At 41.6% G+C, this 16,367-nt stretch overlaps 2 protein-coding genes across 7 annotated transcripts in view; both read right to left on the bottom strand.

The window, feature by feature from the left end:
* Positions 1-10,636, bottom strand: part of MARVELD2 (MARVEL domain containing 2) — a 33,629-nt gene extending 22,993 nt beyond the window's left edge. The window contains exons 1-4 of one of the 5 annotated variants that reach the window (XM_021076551.1): positions 10,411-10,636; positions 6,801-7,157; positions 4,971-6,134; positions 2,791-2,826 (exon numbers count right to left, since the gene is read on the bottom strand). In XM_021076551.1, the coding sequence (XP_020932210.1) occupies positions 2,791-2,826; positions 4,971-6,119 (1,185 nt within the window). In that variant the 5' untranslated portion in view covers positions 6,120-6,134; positions 6,801-7,157; positions 10,411-10,636. Of the gene's footprint in view, positions 1-2,790; positions 2,827-4,970; positions 6,135-6,800; positions 7,158-8,923; positions 9,020-9,949; positions 10,152-10,222; positions 10,376-10,410 lie in introns of those variants that run through there. The other 4 variants (NM_001243948.1, XM_021076552.1, XM_021076554.1 and 1 more) reach the window with 4 other exon arrangements.
* RAD17 (RAD17 checkpoint clamp loader component) overlaps positions 10,790-16,367 on the bottom strand; it is a 30,035-nt gene continuing 24,457 nt past the window's right edge. The window contains exons 15-17 of one of the 2 annotated variants that reach the window (XM_021076887.1): positions 14,726-14,846; positions 13,568-13,625; positions 10,790-11,528 (exon numbers count right to left, since the gene is read on the bottom strand). In XM_021076887.1, the coding sequence (XP_020932546.1) occupies positions 11,258-11,528; positions 13,568-13,625; positions 14,726-14,846 (450 nt within the window). In that variant the 3' untranslated portion in view covers positions 10,790-11,257. The remainder of the gene's footprint in view (positions 11,529-13,567; positions 13,626-14,725; positions 14,847-16,367) is intronic. The other variant, XM_021076888.1, reaches the window with a different exon arrangement.

Raw genomic sequence — 16,367 nt, 5'->3', positions numbered from 1 at the left:
CACAGACAACGAACTATAACACAAGGGAATCAGTAAGTTAAAACAAAATACAATAAAAAACAAGACACACACACACAAAACAGTATTGCTCTAATTCTATGAACAATGTTTAAACTGTATAGGTTTGTAACACTAGCTTTATGCTGCCTGGTGAGAGAGAAACTCTTCAATATTTCATAGACCAGCCCACACCAGCCTCACTGTTCCCATGCCTTAAGGGGCCAGTCAGGACTGGTCAGATATTTCTTCACTTCTAAAGTTCTATGACTATCCAAGAAAACCACAGCAAAACTCAACTGTAAATTGAGGTTACTTCACATACATGTCAGAAATCACTTCATGCAACTGACCCTTTAAAAACCATGGCTAATTACAGATCCTCAAAGATGCTCTGACCAATTAACAATGCTGAATTTGAGACATTACAATCCATGAATTGATGTCAGGAGATGTCAGAGGAACTCAAAACTCTAAGCAAGTGACTTAGTTTAATTTTGTAGTTCTTGCTTGCTTTCTCTCTCACACTCAAACACAATCACCATGTACTAATCAATGATCTGTGGTTTTTGTTTTGTTTTTGTTTTTGGTCATGCCTGCAGCATGCAAAAGTTCTCCAGGCCAGGGATAGAACCCGGGTCACAGCAGAGACCATGCACCACAGCAATGACAACGCCAAATTGTTAACCTGTTCACTGGGCCACCAGGGAACTCCCTGCTTTTCTTTTTCACTAGATTGCTAAGTCCCTGGTAATTGGAGATAATACTCCTTGTTGAATCCATATCACTGGTTCACAGCCTAATTGGCATGTTTGTTCACTGAATGAATTAGTGATGACACTGATATATTAATCATGATGCCTTGGACAAGCTGCTGTTCATACGCTTAATAAATCCGTTATTTCAACACGAACAAAACATTTTCAAACAGTATTTGTATGTTACAACATAGAGAATAAAGTTAAAAAGAAGCTCATCAAAGGTATTTTCAGAACAAATGCACTTAACAAAAAGAACCTGTACAAAGTCGCAACCCAGTAAAAAAAACTGGACAGGATATGAACAGATAGTTAATAGAGTAGGAAATGCAAATACAACATATGACAAATGCTCAGCCTCACTCCTGATAAGAGAAATGTAAATTATAACTACATTAGTACCGTTTTTCACCTATCAGGCTGGCGGATACAACGTTTCCCCGTTGGTGACGGGGCGGGAGGAAGCCTGCAGTGCTGCTGGGGGTGGAAATTAGCAGAACTTTCATTGGGCCATCTGACAGTCAAAACAAAAATCCACATCCCTTTTGATCCAGAAATTCACTTCTCAGGATCTATCTTTGAGGTGTATTTGTGTATACATATAGAAGGAAGAATGTACAAGCCTGTACTCGTATGTATAAGGCTATTCGCTGGAGCACTGTTCTTAACAGTGAGAGACTGGAAATAACCTACATGTTAACATATGGTCAAATAAAGTACGGTACATCCAAAAAATGCAATACTAGGTAATTACAAACAAAGACTGCAGACATGTTCTGTGCGCTAATAAGGAAACATCTTAGAAATATATCGTTCAGTGAAAAAAATTAAGGGGCCTAACAGTATGGACAGTAGGCTACCACTTGTATAAAAGGGGAGTAAAGAAAACAGATATATGTCACACACTTCGGAAAGGAAACACAAGATACTGGTGACACTGGTCAGCTCCACAGGAGAACTGGGAAGTCAAGATACAGACGTGAGAGAAGACATCATATGAGAGACCCTTTCGAGTTTTGACCCAGGGGAATGTACTCCCTTTTCAAAGAAGCAAACAAAACCCAAGGCTGTAGTCTTAACTTCTTGCTTAGAAATAATGCCCAACATCTTAAAAAAGAACTTTTTTCAATGAGGTAAAATTATGATGAAAATGTATTAAATTAGTACATATATGTAAATAATCATTTATTATTATAGTTACAATAACAGCCTTTCCTTTAATCCTCTCAAGCAAACTTGTCAGGTAGAAATTATTATTCCAATTTTATGGATGAAGAAATCAAGGCATGGGAAGGGTAAGTGCCTTGTCTACTGTCTACTGTCACACAATTAGTAAATTGCGGAATAGGGATTTCTGTCCTGCCATAACAGATTTGGCATCTGAACGCAAGATGAGAAGGATAGGAAACAATAAACTTTAAAGAAGAACTTTAAAAAGACAAAAGAAAAGTTGGGAGAATCACTTTCATTTAAAAAAAAAAAATTAAGGTGTTCTCGTAGTGGCTCAGTGGTACAAATCCAACTAGTAACCATGAAGATGAGGGTTTGATCCCTGGTCTTGCTCAGTGGGTTAAGGATCTGGTCTTGCTGTGAGCTGAGGCTGGGGATCTGGTGTTGCTGTGGCTGTGGTGCAGGCCTACAGCTGTAGCTACAATTCGACCCCTAGCCGGGGAACTTCCATTTGCCTCAGATGCAGCTCTAAAAAAGGCAAAAATAAAATAAAATAAAATAAAATTTAAGTATATGAAGATAACCAACTACGTTCACTTGCAGCTTTCATCTGATGAAATTAAAAGATGCTACAAATAGCCCTGTCTAACTTGGTCCTTTCGGTACTGAAAAAAGCTGAAAGTTCAATTACAAACCCAATATAATAGATACACACACATTTACAGACAGATGATCTACCTTGTAGATAAACAGACAAGAGAGATAAACAGATAAACAGACAAGAGAGATAAACAGATAAACAGACAAGAGAGAAAATATTTAACAAAACTATAGAGATGAAACATAATGTGAACTTCATTCTTACCATTTTTCTTTTCATTAGCAATGATGGCTCACTTATCTGGAACAAAAAGAGTTAAAATGACTTTTCAGAGGCGTGTGAAGCTACTGTGCAAATATTTTCGTCCATGAGCATGTATAGCCCAACCTCAATTTTACAGATGGTGATTCTCGACTTTACAGAAGTTCCTCCTACTCCTCTGGCCACGTTTGGATGGGCCAGTGGAGAACAAGAGGAGGAGGGAGCACCGTAATTCCCTGTCAATAAGGAGCAGGGAGCAGTGCTGGAAATACCGAGATTCCTGAGTTGCTTTGACTTACCTAGAGATTTTATTTGTTCTTGGCTCCCATTATCTTGCATAATTAAAGCATTTGGGATGGTTACATTATAAAGTTGACCAAAAAACTACATGCCATTGTATCTTTTAACATGTAAGAAGTTACAGCAACACACAATCAGGCCTCAGAGGTGATTCCAGTCTAATCAACCATTACACAAAGTCTCAAAACAACAAGTTTTGGGTGAGAAAGGGAAAAGAAATAAAAGTATTATGTGGATAATTACAGTCATGTTAATGTAGATTTTGAGAAGATATTAAGAACTCTATTGTTATTAAACTTACACAAAATTATAAGAAGTGTGTGTTTCAATACCTGGATTTCACACTCATTAGAATTTAAAATTTCTTTGTATATACAAATGTAAATTTAAGAAATACGCTTACAGTGCTGAGACAAATTTTTAGAAGTAACTAAGATCTATGTTGAATTCTAGTAAGATAAATATAATTTATGACACTAAAGTACAGGGTTCTCTTCAGAACACATAAGGTACCTGAAAGAAAGTTATTCAGGTTTTTGTTGTTTTTACGAATAAGATTTTTTTTTTTTTGTCCTTTTAGGGTTGCACCCAGGGCATATGGAGGTTCCCAGGCTAGGGGTCTAATTGGAGCCACAGCTGCTGGCCTGCGCCACAGCCACAGCAACGCAGGATCTGATCTGCGTTTTCGACCTACACCACAGCTCACGGCAACGCCGGATCCTTAACCCACTGAGTGAGGCCAAGGATCGAATCAGCAACCTCATGGTTCCTAGTTGGATTCGTTTCTGCTGCACCAGAACAGGAACTCCCCGAATAAGATTTTTAAAATGATTTTTATTTTTTCCATTAGAGTTGGCATAAGATTTTTTTTAAAGTAGTAAAGTAAATACTAAATAAATAAGGAGGATTTCATTTTTAGCTATACTTTTGCCCAATATACACTATACGCAATTGCATCTAGGAAATCTTTGGAAAAGTGGGGTAAAAAAATGCATGGAATAGTTGACTTAAAATTCAGAAAATATTTAAGGTAATACTGACATTTTCAGAGGCACAGGAAATCCTATTAAACACTCCTTCTTAGAAGAAGAAAGCAAAACATCAAACTTATTTCAGGGTATCATCTAATTGGCAGAACACTGGCTAATATTTTTGTTGCCATTCAAACATTTAAAAAAAAAATATGGCTTTAATATAATCTTACCCTCCAGGTTTTATTACCACTATTAGTATTAATTCTCCTCCTCCTTATGTTTAATGAGTTAAATCCTAGAAATAGAAATAAGTGCAGGGCTCCCATCCTATCTTTGGAAAGTAGGGATGAAACATCAAAACGCCTGGGTGAGTTTTCATGGAGTATGTCCATGACAACTCAACTTCCTGATACTTAACAAACACAACTCGAAAAAATGCGGGTCATCATATTGCTATTTAACTCCCTGGAAGAAAGTAGGACTCATCATAGAATTTAGCTGAGCGCTTTCCTCCTATAACTGAACAATTACGCTTTTTTATTAAACCTCACCATCCTAAAGAATCAAGACAGTTCTAAACTCATTTAATGAGATGTTCATTTTACTGAATATGTCATTACTCTTTTTTGTAGAAATTCAGTAGGCCTGTTTTCCCCCTAAGTGTCAGACAGACAATAACGCAACCAACAAACTACATTATCTTAACATCCCTGGTGCCTACGTGCAGACACACCAGAGAGAGTCACCCTAGTCAGAACACGTTAGACCATGAGCTAAGCCTTTTGAACTTTAGCTCACTGAAAAAACCAAAACAAACGGAAAAAAAGCACTTTGTTTTGAGAACTATATGTATTTCAGGAGGGTGTGTACAGAGCCGGAAAAAAGAGCAAAGTTTGTGAAAGCTCTTACCTCCTGCTGTTCCATGTATTCCCTGTGCCTCCGGGCCGCCTCGTGCCTCCACAGCTTCAGGCAAACCAAGGCACCAATGAGATACACAATCATGGTGACAAAGAGGAAGATCATCGCTGCTATCTGCCCTCCTTCCACCCGGCAGAAGGCCGCGTTCACCGGCGTGTTAAATAACGGGTAGTAGCAGAGTCCTCCTCGGTTGGTATCGTTCACATAGACGATGGCTGCAGCCATGTACAAAATGAACAAGGAGACGTTGATCCCAAATTCAGTGAGGGGCCACCAATTCGAGTCCAAAAGGATGGTCCGATAGTACATGGACATGCCAAGCACCAGAATGATGATGGTGGTGACCCAAGCCAAGCCGGCAACCACGAGTACAAAGGGGGTCTTGGGGCCACTGTAGTAATAGCCCCCGTACATGCTGCCCAGGCCGCCGACGCCTGCGGCGCCGTAGGGCTGCGAGTATCCGAACAAGTTGTACCACTCGCTGTCCTTGTGAATGTAGGCTGTGACACAGGCGAAGACGCCGGCCCCCAGCAGCAGCTCCGCCACACCCAGGATGCGCAGCAGGCCTGCCCAGGACTTCATGTAGGAATACCTCAGGTGATACTCCTCCACCTTCTCGCTGTAGGTGCGGGCGGTGTGCGTGTGTCGCCCTAGGGACCCGTAGGGGTCGTGGGGAAACATGGCCTCAGCCTCCTTCCGGGACGCGCAGCTGCCCAGGGACCCGCCGTGAGGATCTTCGCAGGAGTTGCGGGGTGAATGGTGGTTTGCTCGGGCAGGAGAGGCTGGAGGCGAACACTCGACTCCATCAGAGATGTACCTGATGTCGGACACCGGCTTATCCCACTCGGGGTCCTTTTTCTTCCCTCTGAAGAAGTTCTTCCAGGACTCGGGGACAAAGCGCCGTACGGGCTTGAGATCTGGCGCGATGGCCGGTTCCTCCGTGTCACTTGAGTAGAAGTCTGGGCCGAATGGTGGCTGTAATGGGAGAGGGGGTGGTGGCAACGGATCAGCGCTCACGGCCAGCTCGCTGTTGTGAAGCGTCTGGAAGGTTCTTACGGTGCCATCCCGAGAGTCCACCTCCCTTGGGACTTCGTCGTGGTGCCTGTCCCGATTCCTGGGTCTTCCGTCATTGGACGACATTTGCGAGGTTCACACCTGGGGCCAAGATGAAAGCTATCACTTATGCTTAGTTATTTATCCTTTCAGTGATGCTGATTTTATTCACTCGGTAGCAAAAGATCATATGCGGGAAACCAATATGATCATATCTAATTATCATGATCTCTAAAAGTGACAACATAAATATATGTTCACATACGTAATAACTATGTTAGCCAGGGATACAGTCATCACTCTGTGAGATTATAAGGGCAATCAAAATTTTCCATCTTAGCTCTGGATTTAAACACTTATAAGTCAGAGTTCTCTTCACGGCTCAGCAGTTAACAAACCCAACTAGGATCTATGAGGATGCAGGTTCGATCCCTGGCCTCGTTCAGTTGGTTAAGGATTCGGCGTTGCCATGAGCTGTGGTGTAGGCTGCAGACGCAGCTCGGATCTGGCGTTGCTATGGCTGTGGTGTAGGCCGGCAGCTGTAGCTCCAATTGGACCCTTCGCCTGGGAGTTTCCACATGATGAAGGTGCAGCACTAAAAAGCAAAAAAAAAAAAAAATTTTTAAGCCTAATTTATCTATGAGCCCTATAAACAACAAAATGTAAAAAACCAAAATGGAGAGTAAATTTTAATAACACAGGATGCTAACACATTCTGAGTCCTTTCCTCAAATACCTAAACCAACATACTTCAGAGCTTGAGCATACCAGAATTTGATGGGTCAGCAAATACTCTTCACTTTCATTAACTCAGGTCTGCTTTGGAATGGCCCAGGAGAAGCAGTCTGACAAACACAGGCTGTGGAGATTCCCTTTCTTTTCTGACTGGGGAAGTCACATTAGGCGAGTTGGCTTCTTCCACTCTAAAATAAATAGCCTTGATACTAGATTTTAAAAATTGAATTCTCGGGGAAAAAAAATCACCATAGGTTAAGAGTCCTGAAAGTACAACCCAGAGCTGCAGCAATGGCCACGAATGTCATTCTTTCCGGAGCAATCATTTAGAGGTGATGTGCTGTTGCCATGGAGAGACTCAGAAAGAATCCTAGAAGGTATTCAATCCACCTAAAAAATAAAGCATAGAAAAAAACTTTTATTAAGCCTGTTGGTTTCTTTCATGAAATCAATGACCTGAACACATACACAAAATGAAGGAAACCATTTGCTGGTGTTAAGTACTAGGTTTAAGGCACAGTGAATTTCTCCTTCAAATTGCTCATGAAAGAGTATTTACTGAAGACTCACTGGGCATATGGCATTGTGCTTCACACTGTAAAGTTCTCAAAATTAAAGTTGGTAATCCCACCTTTATGGTGTTGAACAATTTACAAGTTTCTATGGCTTTGTTTTGTTTTACTTCTTAAAACGAGACCTATCACTCAACAAGTATTTACTGGGCACCTGCCATGCGTAAGATTTATAAGACTTGCTGAAGATGTATCAGTGAACAAAGCTGATGGAAATATCTGGCTTCATGGAGCTTAAGCTCCAGTGGGGGGTGACAGATAAGAGAGATGAAACATACCCGATGCCAAGGAACAAAATTAAGAAAGAGGATAAGGAATGTAGTGTGGACAGAGTGGTATAATTCTATTTTATTTATTTTTTATTTATTTGAGGGCCACACCCGTGGCATATGGAGGTTCCCAGGCTAGGGGTCGAACAGGAGCTGCAGCTGCCAGCCTACGCCACAGCCACACCAACATGGGATCCAAGCTGCAGCTGCAACCTACACCAGAGCACACGGCAATGCCGGATCCTTAACCCACTGAGCAAGGCCAGGGATCAAACCTGCAACCTCATAGTTCCTAGTCGGATTTGTTTCCACTGCGCCACGAGGGGAACTCCCAGAGTGTTATAATTTTAAACAGTGACCACAGAAGTCTTCAGAGAGAACATAACATCTGAATATAGAAACAAAGGAGATGGAGGAGGAAGGCAGGCAGGTATCAGGGGGAAGTGTCCCGGGTAGATGGAACAGCCAGTGCAAAAGCCTTAAAGCAGGAGTGTTTGCCACGTCCAGAAATACGAAGGCACGGAGACCAGCGTGGTAGCAGCAGAGCGAGTGAAAGAGTAAGTAGTAGAAGCGAGGCCATCTGAATCGTTATGAAAATCATTAGAAAGGCTTCTACTGGGAACGAAATGAGAAGCCACTGGAAGATTTTTGAGTAGAGGAGTGACATGAGCTGTCTCATTTTTAAAGGATCACTCTGGATGCTGTGTTAAGAGTACTTTCCAGGAGAAAAGGGCAAAAACAGGGAGACAGGTTAGAAGGCCACTGAAACACAGTTGACCCTTGACCACCACAGGAGTTAGGGGTGCCCACACTTCCTTGAAGTCAAAAATCCTAGTATAATTTTATAGTTGTTACTCTGCAGCTGTAGTTCAGAAGCCAGGCATTCAACCAATGCGACCATGTGGTACGATAGTACATGTTTACTGGAAAAAAAAAAAAAATCCTGCATACAAATGGTTCAAACTTGTGTTGTTTAAGGGTCCAATTGTAATCCAATAGACCATGGTGGTAGCAATGGAGACAGGAAGAAGAGGTCAAATTCTATGGACAAGGAATTAAAACTTTTTCTCACAGAAATCTTCAAACACAACAAAAAGTGGAACATATAGTATTATGAGCCCTTAGGTACCATCAACCTCTTTCAATAATTATCAACTTATAACCACTTCCATTTACTCCATACTCCCTACCTTATTCCTTCTGTCAAGAGATTACTTTAAAGCAGAATTTACACATCAGATTATTTCATTTGCAACATTTCTCCATCCCTCCAGCTAAGCTATGGGAGAAGCAGCCTGAAGAGCGTCTGAAATACCTGTTAGAAGTCCAGGTGAAGATATCAAGCAGGCAGTCTGCCCACAGAAGGGTACCAAAGACTAGAAACAATCACCTGGGTAACGGGTGGAGACAGAGAAGAGGTGTAAATTCTGGAGTCTTCTAATGGGGCACTCCAATTTTAGAGAATTAACTCAGTCCCGGCATGGTGCCCAATTGCAAAGTAGGAGGAAAAAAACAGTATAGAGAAAAAGTCTCTAAATGATAGCAATTAGCAGTTGTTTTTATGTCTTTTTTCTCTTTATCTGTTGTCTAAAAAAATTAAATTCTAGGAATGCATAATATTACTATAGTTCTTGAAATATATTTTCCTAAAATTAGTAGAGGCAAAAGCACAACAAATAACTTTGGAGCATTTTATATATCTTCCAGTATCTTTGATATACAGTCGTTTAACTCTGGCAAAAATGCATGTCACTGTTATAGATTTAATTACGCTCTTCACCTGTGAAAAGCAGTTTATTTGAATTAGATCACCTTACCAGTGTTTAAATAAAAGGTCACACTTACAAAGTTGAAGACTTGTGGAATAGCAAATTATGTAATTTTAGAAGGGAATGGTCAATTGTATTTTACCACATTTCAGTATCTGGATACTCCTGACATCTTTTCGGGTGTCACTGAGAGTCCACTTAGAATCTGCGCGCTAAGGCACAGCGAGTCTTTGTTTAGTTCAAGCCCCCGCCCCGGGCCGTGACTCCACTCCCGCCGCACACAAATCTCAGAAAGCCGTGGCAGTGGGAGGAGAAACGTTTGTCCTTAGGGAAGTGTTACGGGAATTCAGCTTGGTCACCTTTAACACCACCAGAATCACCGCTTGGCTGGCGTTAAAGTTTTGCTGGGCCTGAGGAAGGGGAGGATTTCAGTCTCTGGGCTTCCAGGGGGCTGGGTGAGCCCCCGCGGTTTTAACTGGACCCTTGAGCGAGAGCTCCGGGTCACCGAGCATCTCCGCCGGGGGTCTCTCCTGAAGCCGCGGCTCGGCGCCCCGCCCTCGGCCCCAACCGACCTTGTTCACTCGCACCTCTGCCCACCCAGGTGAGTGTCCCCGCATCTCTAAGTGAAATTGCAGTCTTTGTCTTGCAAGATTCCGCCCCAAAGTGGCCGGAACTAAGTCGGACCGGACGTGCCCAGGTCGGGATACCAGGGACCCCCGCGCCGGAAGGACGGCGGCTTCGCAGCCAGAAGTGGCACCTGTGTCCGCCGAATGGAAGCAGGGTGGCCGAGGGCCCTCGGTCCCGCCCCTCCCCGCCCCGCCCCGGCCCGGCCCTGCACTCCTTACCTCGCCAGCGGCGGGTCTCGGCCGCAGGTAATGGCGGGGCTGAGGAGCGAGCCCGCCGCGCCCGGGACGCTCCGAAGGGCCGAGGGAGGACGGGAGCCCCCTCCCCACCGCGCACCTGCCCGGGGTCCGCCGGCCCCTCCCCGCGCGCGTCGAGGTCACGTGGGCCCCAGCCCTCGCTCCCCACTCACCTGCTTGGCGGAAGCGCTCGCGCACAGTCCGCGGCTCGGAAACCTGGTTCGGGCTCACTGGGCGGGGCCGGGCCGAGCGTCGCCCCGCCTGGCTTTGTGGGGCTGGACTCCCGCCTGGGGCCTGGGCGGGTTGGTGCCCCCAGCCCTCTCCACCCCCACCGCACCTCCCAGCGATAGCTGCGGGCCAGGCTCCGCTAGGAGAGCTATGGAAAGGTCGTCCAGGGTGTGATTTAGTTCTCTTTGCAAGGTTGCCACCCCCTTCCTTCCCAATCTTTGAAAAAGTTTGGCACTAGATGAAGGAGTCTTGTGTACTGTGCCCAATAACACATAGTATAGACCGTGAGTGTTAGGAAGTACTAAAAGACAGGCGAAACGAAAAAGAAATTCAACATTTTAATTTTGACATAAATTATGTAAATAGTTTCCAGAAAGCATCTAAAATACTCCACTGTACAACATATAAAAATGGTTATCTGAGAAGCTAGAGACCAGAAACTGTGATTAAGGCACGAAGTTTATTTACACTTGTAATTGCATCCTAAACTGTTTTATAATTCTTATTTACAACCCAGAGTTTCTGAATTATTCCTTCACATTTTCTGATAAACACACTGATCCCCTCTCCAAACGCCACTCACAAGACTAAATAAATACTAGAGAAAAAAAAGATTATTTGATGGTTTGATCTTCCATTTACCTCAACACACAGAAGTCAGTTCTTTATGCTGAAATACAAGAGGAAAGAATTAACAAACTGTAATTCACCTGAAGTCTGTTATCTCTGTTCAAGTACTGAATAACACGAATATGAATCTGTCAAGCAGCAACCTCATGGGCAGGCTGCTTTCTATGTCCCATCGCTCTCATAGTCTTCTATTATCATGTCTTCTTCTTCCATGTCTCCCTGGGCTGAAAAGGGCCGAGGTTGGCTGGCGGGCAGTTCACTCCCACTATTCTGACTCAAAGGAAGAGACAGCAGTTCAGGTTCAGGTTCAGTGGATGGAGTGGGCTCACCCAGTGCTTCCTCTGTAGGCTGCCCTCCACCAAGCTGGGCTTCATCCCCACTGTCCAGGTCCATCATTCCATGTTCCCTGTCAGTCAGGGCTTCCATTTTCAATCTGCCAGATTCATAACACAGACATTAATAATGATCAAAAGAGGAGACTTCTTTTAATTACACCATAAGTGTGATGAATCTGAAGCCATCTCCTGTAGTCTCTCATTTAGCTTCCTTGGGCTCACTGTTTAGCTAGGCGCTCTGGTTTATATAACAAATATAAACAAAACTACAAAGTAAATGACAAACTGAATAAATCATTACAACTTCAAGTTAATATCTCTAGAATTCTTACAAAAAGAATAAATAGCACAGAAAAAAATAGGTATAAAATATCAACAGTTTATAGAATTATGTCTACTAAATAAATTGTTCAGCCTAATTTCTAATTTTTTTTTTTGGCTGCACCCCTGGCATATGGAAGTTCCCGGGTGAGGGATCAAATCAGAGCTGCAGATGCAACCTATGCCACAGCTGCAGATGCAACCTACACCACAGCTGCAGCAATGCCAGATCCTTAACTCACTGCACCGGGCCAGCAACTAAATCCTCACTGGCAGAGACAATGCCAGATCTTAACCCAATGCACCACAGCAGGAACCCCTAATTTGTAATCTTTAAATGAAAATTAAAATAATATTGTCATCTTTCAAAGTGCAGACCTGTTAGAATACTAAAACCCAGTAGTGGCAAGAGTTAGAAGAAAAGAACATGCTGAAACACTGTAAATGGGCATAAGAATGGCAAAATATTCTTGGAAGCAATGTGACAATAAAGAGCAAAGACCTCAAAAAGGTGTATATCCACTGATCCATGAATTTCATTTCTAGGAATTAATCCTACATAAATAGTATTTGATGGGCATGATGATCTAGCTTCAAGGCTGTGATAATAAAACTTGGGAACAAGCTAAATGTACATAAATAAGTTGTAGGTTCAACTACAGGAAATTATGAATCTATTAAATAGTAATATTAAGCTAACTATTAATATTTAATATTATTAATGCAAATCAGAGATAATGTTAAATATGGTCACTATAAATGAAAGATAACAGTACTAGTCATTGTAATAAGTAGTGCTGACAAATCCTGTCTCCCAGTTCAGATCAAGTAGTTGAACCAATAGTAAAATACTGAAGACTCCCATTCTTTTTATTCCATCTTAGGAGGAAAGGAATCAGTGAAGACAGTTTTTCTTTGATTCAGAGGGCAGGGAGGGGAAAAGAAAACTTATAAAAGGTCTGAGTCCAGATCACATCCGAGTGGGACGATACTGTAAGAGACATCCACCACCGTCTTTTATGTAACAGGAAAGATGGGTCCCCACAGCTAAGTCATCAGGCAGAAAAAACCATGAACACTACAAAAGCTTTTAATAATCTATGAAAGACGGGAGGGAAAGAAACCTAGATAAGCAAGTTTTCCATCTGGGACCAGGAATAGGAGAAGTAGTAGAAGGGATAACAGGTGCTATTTCTATCATTTATTTTTGTCCTTGCGACCAGGAAGCAAGCTCTTTTTAAACCTTTTTGGAATGCCTAAATGCTTAATTTGACGTTATAAATAAGCCAAGTAGAAATGAAATTTAGGCATTGCGCTAATCACTGATATGAGTCCAGATATCATTTTGCAATAAAATGAACAATAAAGATGTAGATTTCTATATATTTTCCACTTGTTTGAATTTTCTATGATAAAGAGATAAAAAAGACAGTGCTGTCTTTTGAAGTAATTCCTGATTACTACAGTCTCCAAATACAGGCTAAGAATAATATCTCTTGGCAGGAAAGCTGAAAAAAGATTTTCAGATATGCAAGATTTGTTGAACTCAAGGATTTTAAAAGTTCCTCTGCTTCTGTGATTCAGTGATTCCATTTAGCCTAATGTTTCATTCTGAACTGGTGAAAATATGCAGTTACGTATGTAATAAACGTAATAGATGGGTCTATAATGTAATCATATGACCTTTAATCACCCATACTATACGTATTTCTTGGACTTTACAGATAACATTTATTGACTGTATAATGAATAAAAAGGTAATGCATTTGGTGGACATTTCAGAATAGCTCTTTGAAAATTAAAATGATCACCTTACCTTCCAAAGTGTCGCTTCAGAGGAAGCCTTCCAATATCTTGGATAAAAGAAATTTGAGCTAAAACAGAGATTTTTAAAAAGTTTTATTTTATTTCATTTTAGTCTGCACACGTGGCATGCAGAAGTTCTGGGCCAGGGATCAAACCCAGGCCAGGGATCGAACCCGGGCCACAGCAGCAACCCAAGCCACAGCAGTGACAACATGGATGCTTAAACTGCTGAGTAAGTGGGGAACTCCTAAATAAAGAGCTTTAAATAGATATTTCTGTAAAGAAGAATGGCCAAAAAGCACAGGAAAAGATGCTTAAAATCACACATTGCTAGGAAAATGCAAATCAAAACTGTGAGATACTATTTCACCCCTCTTAGGATGGCTACCATCAAAATAACCCCCACAAAACAACAAGGTTTGGCAAGGATGTGCAGAAAGCTGAACCCCTGTGTATTGCTAGTGGGGATATAAAATGGTGTACTTGCTATGAAAAATGGCATTTTGGCATTGCTGTTATCAACTAAATGTTTCTCTTATCCCAAAACCGTATCTTGAAATGCTAACTGCACAGAGTTAATGCTACTACCACAAGGTGATGGTGTTAGGAGATGGAGCCTTGGGAGGTGCTTCTTAGGTCATGATGGTAGAACCCTCATGGGTGGGATTAGTGCCCTCATACGAGAGACCGCAGAGAGAGCGCTCTCTTGCTCTGCTCTCCACCAAGAGAGAATTCAATGACGAGACAGCCATCTTCCAACTAGGAAGCAGGCCCTCACCAGACACTGGCTCTGCTGGGACCTTGTCTTTGGACCTGCTAGCCTCCAGGGCTGCTTTGCACTAATTTATAAGAATGGAACACTACCCATGGTAGGTGACAAAAGCAAATTAAAGCTTGTATCTCATATCAGGATATGCACAGAAAAAAAGTCTAGAATTTACATTAACCTGTCAAAAGTAATTACCTGTGCTTATAGGAGACTTTTAGTTTTTACTTTACATACTTCTAGATTATTTGCTTTATTTTTTAATCAAAAAGCATGTGTAAATTCTGGTTCAAAAAGGAAAAGGAAAAAAGTCCCACTAGTATATAGCAATGAGATGACCCCCCCAAAAAATAATTTTATAAGACATTAATTCTTGAGGATAATAAAAACCCATGTTATTACCTTGATTTCTCATTGGAATAGTTAACAACGCAAGGTATGGCAACAGCTGTGTTTGGAGGCATACTGGCGATAAGCAGAAGTCAGAAAAAAGTGCTTTTGCTGCCAGGCAATTTTCTCGATACTGTAGAGAAGGGGAAAAAAGGTGAAATGAAAATTAAACTTAAATATGGATATCTATTCCTAGATGAACTAAGTTTATTTATTATTATCTCACAAGGTATATGGGTTTATATACTACAAATATACTTTAAGCATTTACCTAATTTGTCCTTTATAACTAATGCTAGGACCAGCAGTATCTAATAAACTATTTTACCTACATAACTATTTGACATTTGATATGACAGAATTAAGAACTTTTTAAGAGACTTAAAGTAGAAAAACAAACTTAAAAATTAAAGTAATTCAGGAGTTCCCGTCGTGGCTCACTGGAAATGAATCTGACTTGGAACCATGAGGTTTCGGGTTCAAGCCCTGGCCTCGCTCAGTGGGTTAAGGATTTGATGTTGCCGTGAGCGGTGGTGTAGGTTGCAGACGTGGCTCGGATCTGGCTGTTGCTATGGCTGTGATGTAGGCCGGCAGCTGTAGCTCCGATTAGACCCCTAGCCTGAGAACCTCCATATGCTGCAGGTATGTCCCTAAAAAGCAAAAAAAAAAAAAAAAAAAAAAAAAGGAATTCAGTTTATGAGGGCACATACATATATCACAAATTATGTGAGGATATTGTTTCTCAATGAAAGAATATATTTTCCTCAGTTAACACAAGGCATGATGTTACAGTGATGAGAAGAAAAGCACAATCTCTGCCTTCAAAGAGCTAACAATCTTGGAGATTGTTTATATGTAATGATTGCAGAATTAATATACATGGCTATAAAGAGCAAAGCAAGTCAATAAGGGACATAGATTAGTTAAGAGTTATGAAATTCTCCAAGAAATCCATTAAAAATGTTTTTCTTAGGTAATAAATGATAGGTTCATACTTAGCTTTGTGATTTTAGAACTAGAAGACATCTTCGAGATGACCTAATTTCAGGGGTTACGAATTCAGATGCTATAGGAGCCAGGCAGATAACAGAAATCAGTGCAATATAGCAACTGGAGACAGGCCCATCTCCAACAGGCAGAAAATACTTGGCTGGAGAAGACTGCTGCCATACAACATATGGACCAGTGTTGCCTTCCTTTCCTTTTATTTTTTTGTTCTGAGGAGACTCCAGAATTTCTGAGGCCAAATATCCCTATCCAAGTTTTAAATATTATACTAGTTTTTAAAGATTGGCAATTAATTTTTACAAATCTGTGTGGGCCATCTGTTTTTGACTTCCAAATAATTCAAACCTCTACATTTACAGCTGTGGAAACTAAGGGCATGTTAGGTGAATAACTTGTCCAGATGGCTAGAAGTAAAGCCAGGATTTGTTTTTCAATTAAAAGTAAAATATAATCAGAGCTCCTGTCGTGCTGCAGCGGAAACAAATCCAAACTAGGAACCATGAGGTTGTGGGTTCAATCCCTGGCCTTGCTCAGTAGGTTAAGGATCTGGCATTGCCATAAGCTGTGGTGTAGATCACAGATGAGGCTCGGATCTGGCATGGCTGTGGCTGTGGCGGGCAGCAATACTCTAATTAGACCCCTACCC

Source organism: Sus scrofa, chromosome 16 (assembly GCF_000003025.6).
Source record: "Sus scrofa isolate TJ Tabasco breed Duroc chromosome 16, Sscrofa11.1, whole genome shotgun sequence".
NCBI classification, from domain to species: domain Eukaryota; kingdom Metazoa; phylum Chordata; class Mammalia; order Artiodactyla; family Suidae; genus Sus; species Sus scrofa.
Note: the sequence above shows the minus strand (reverse complement) of the source record. Positions and strands in the feature narration are given on the sequence as shown.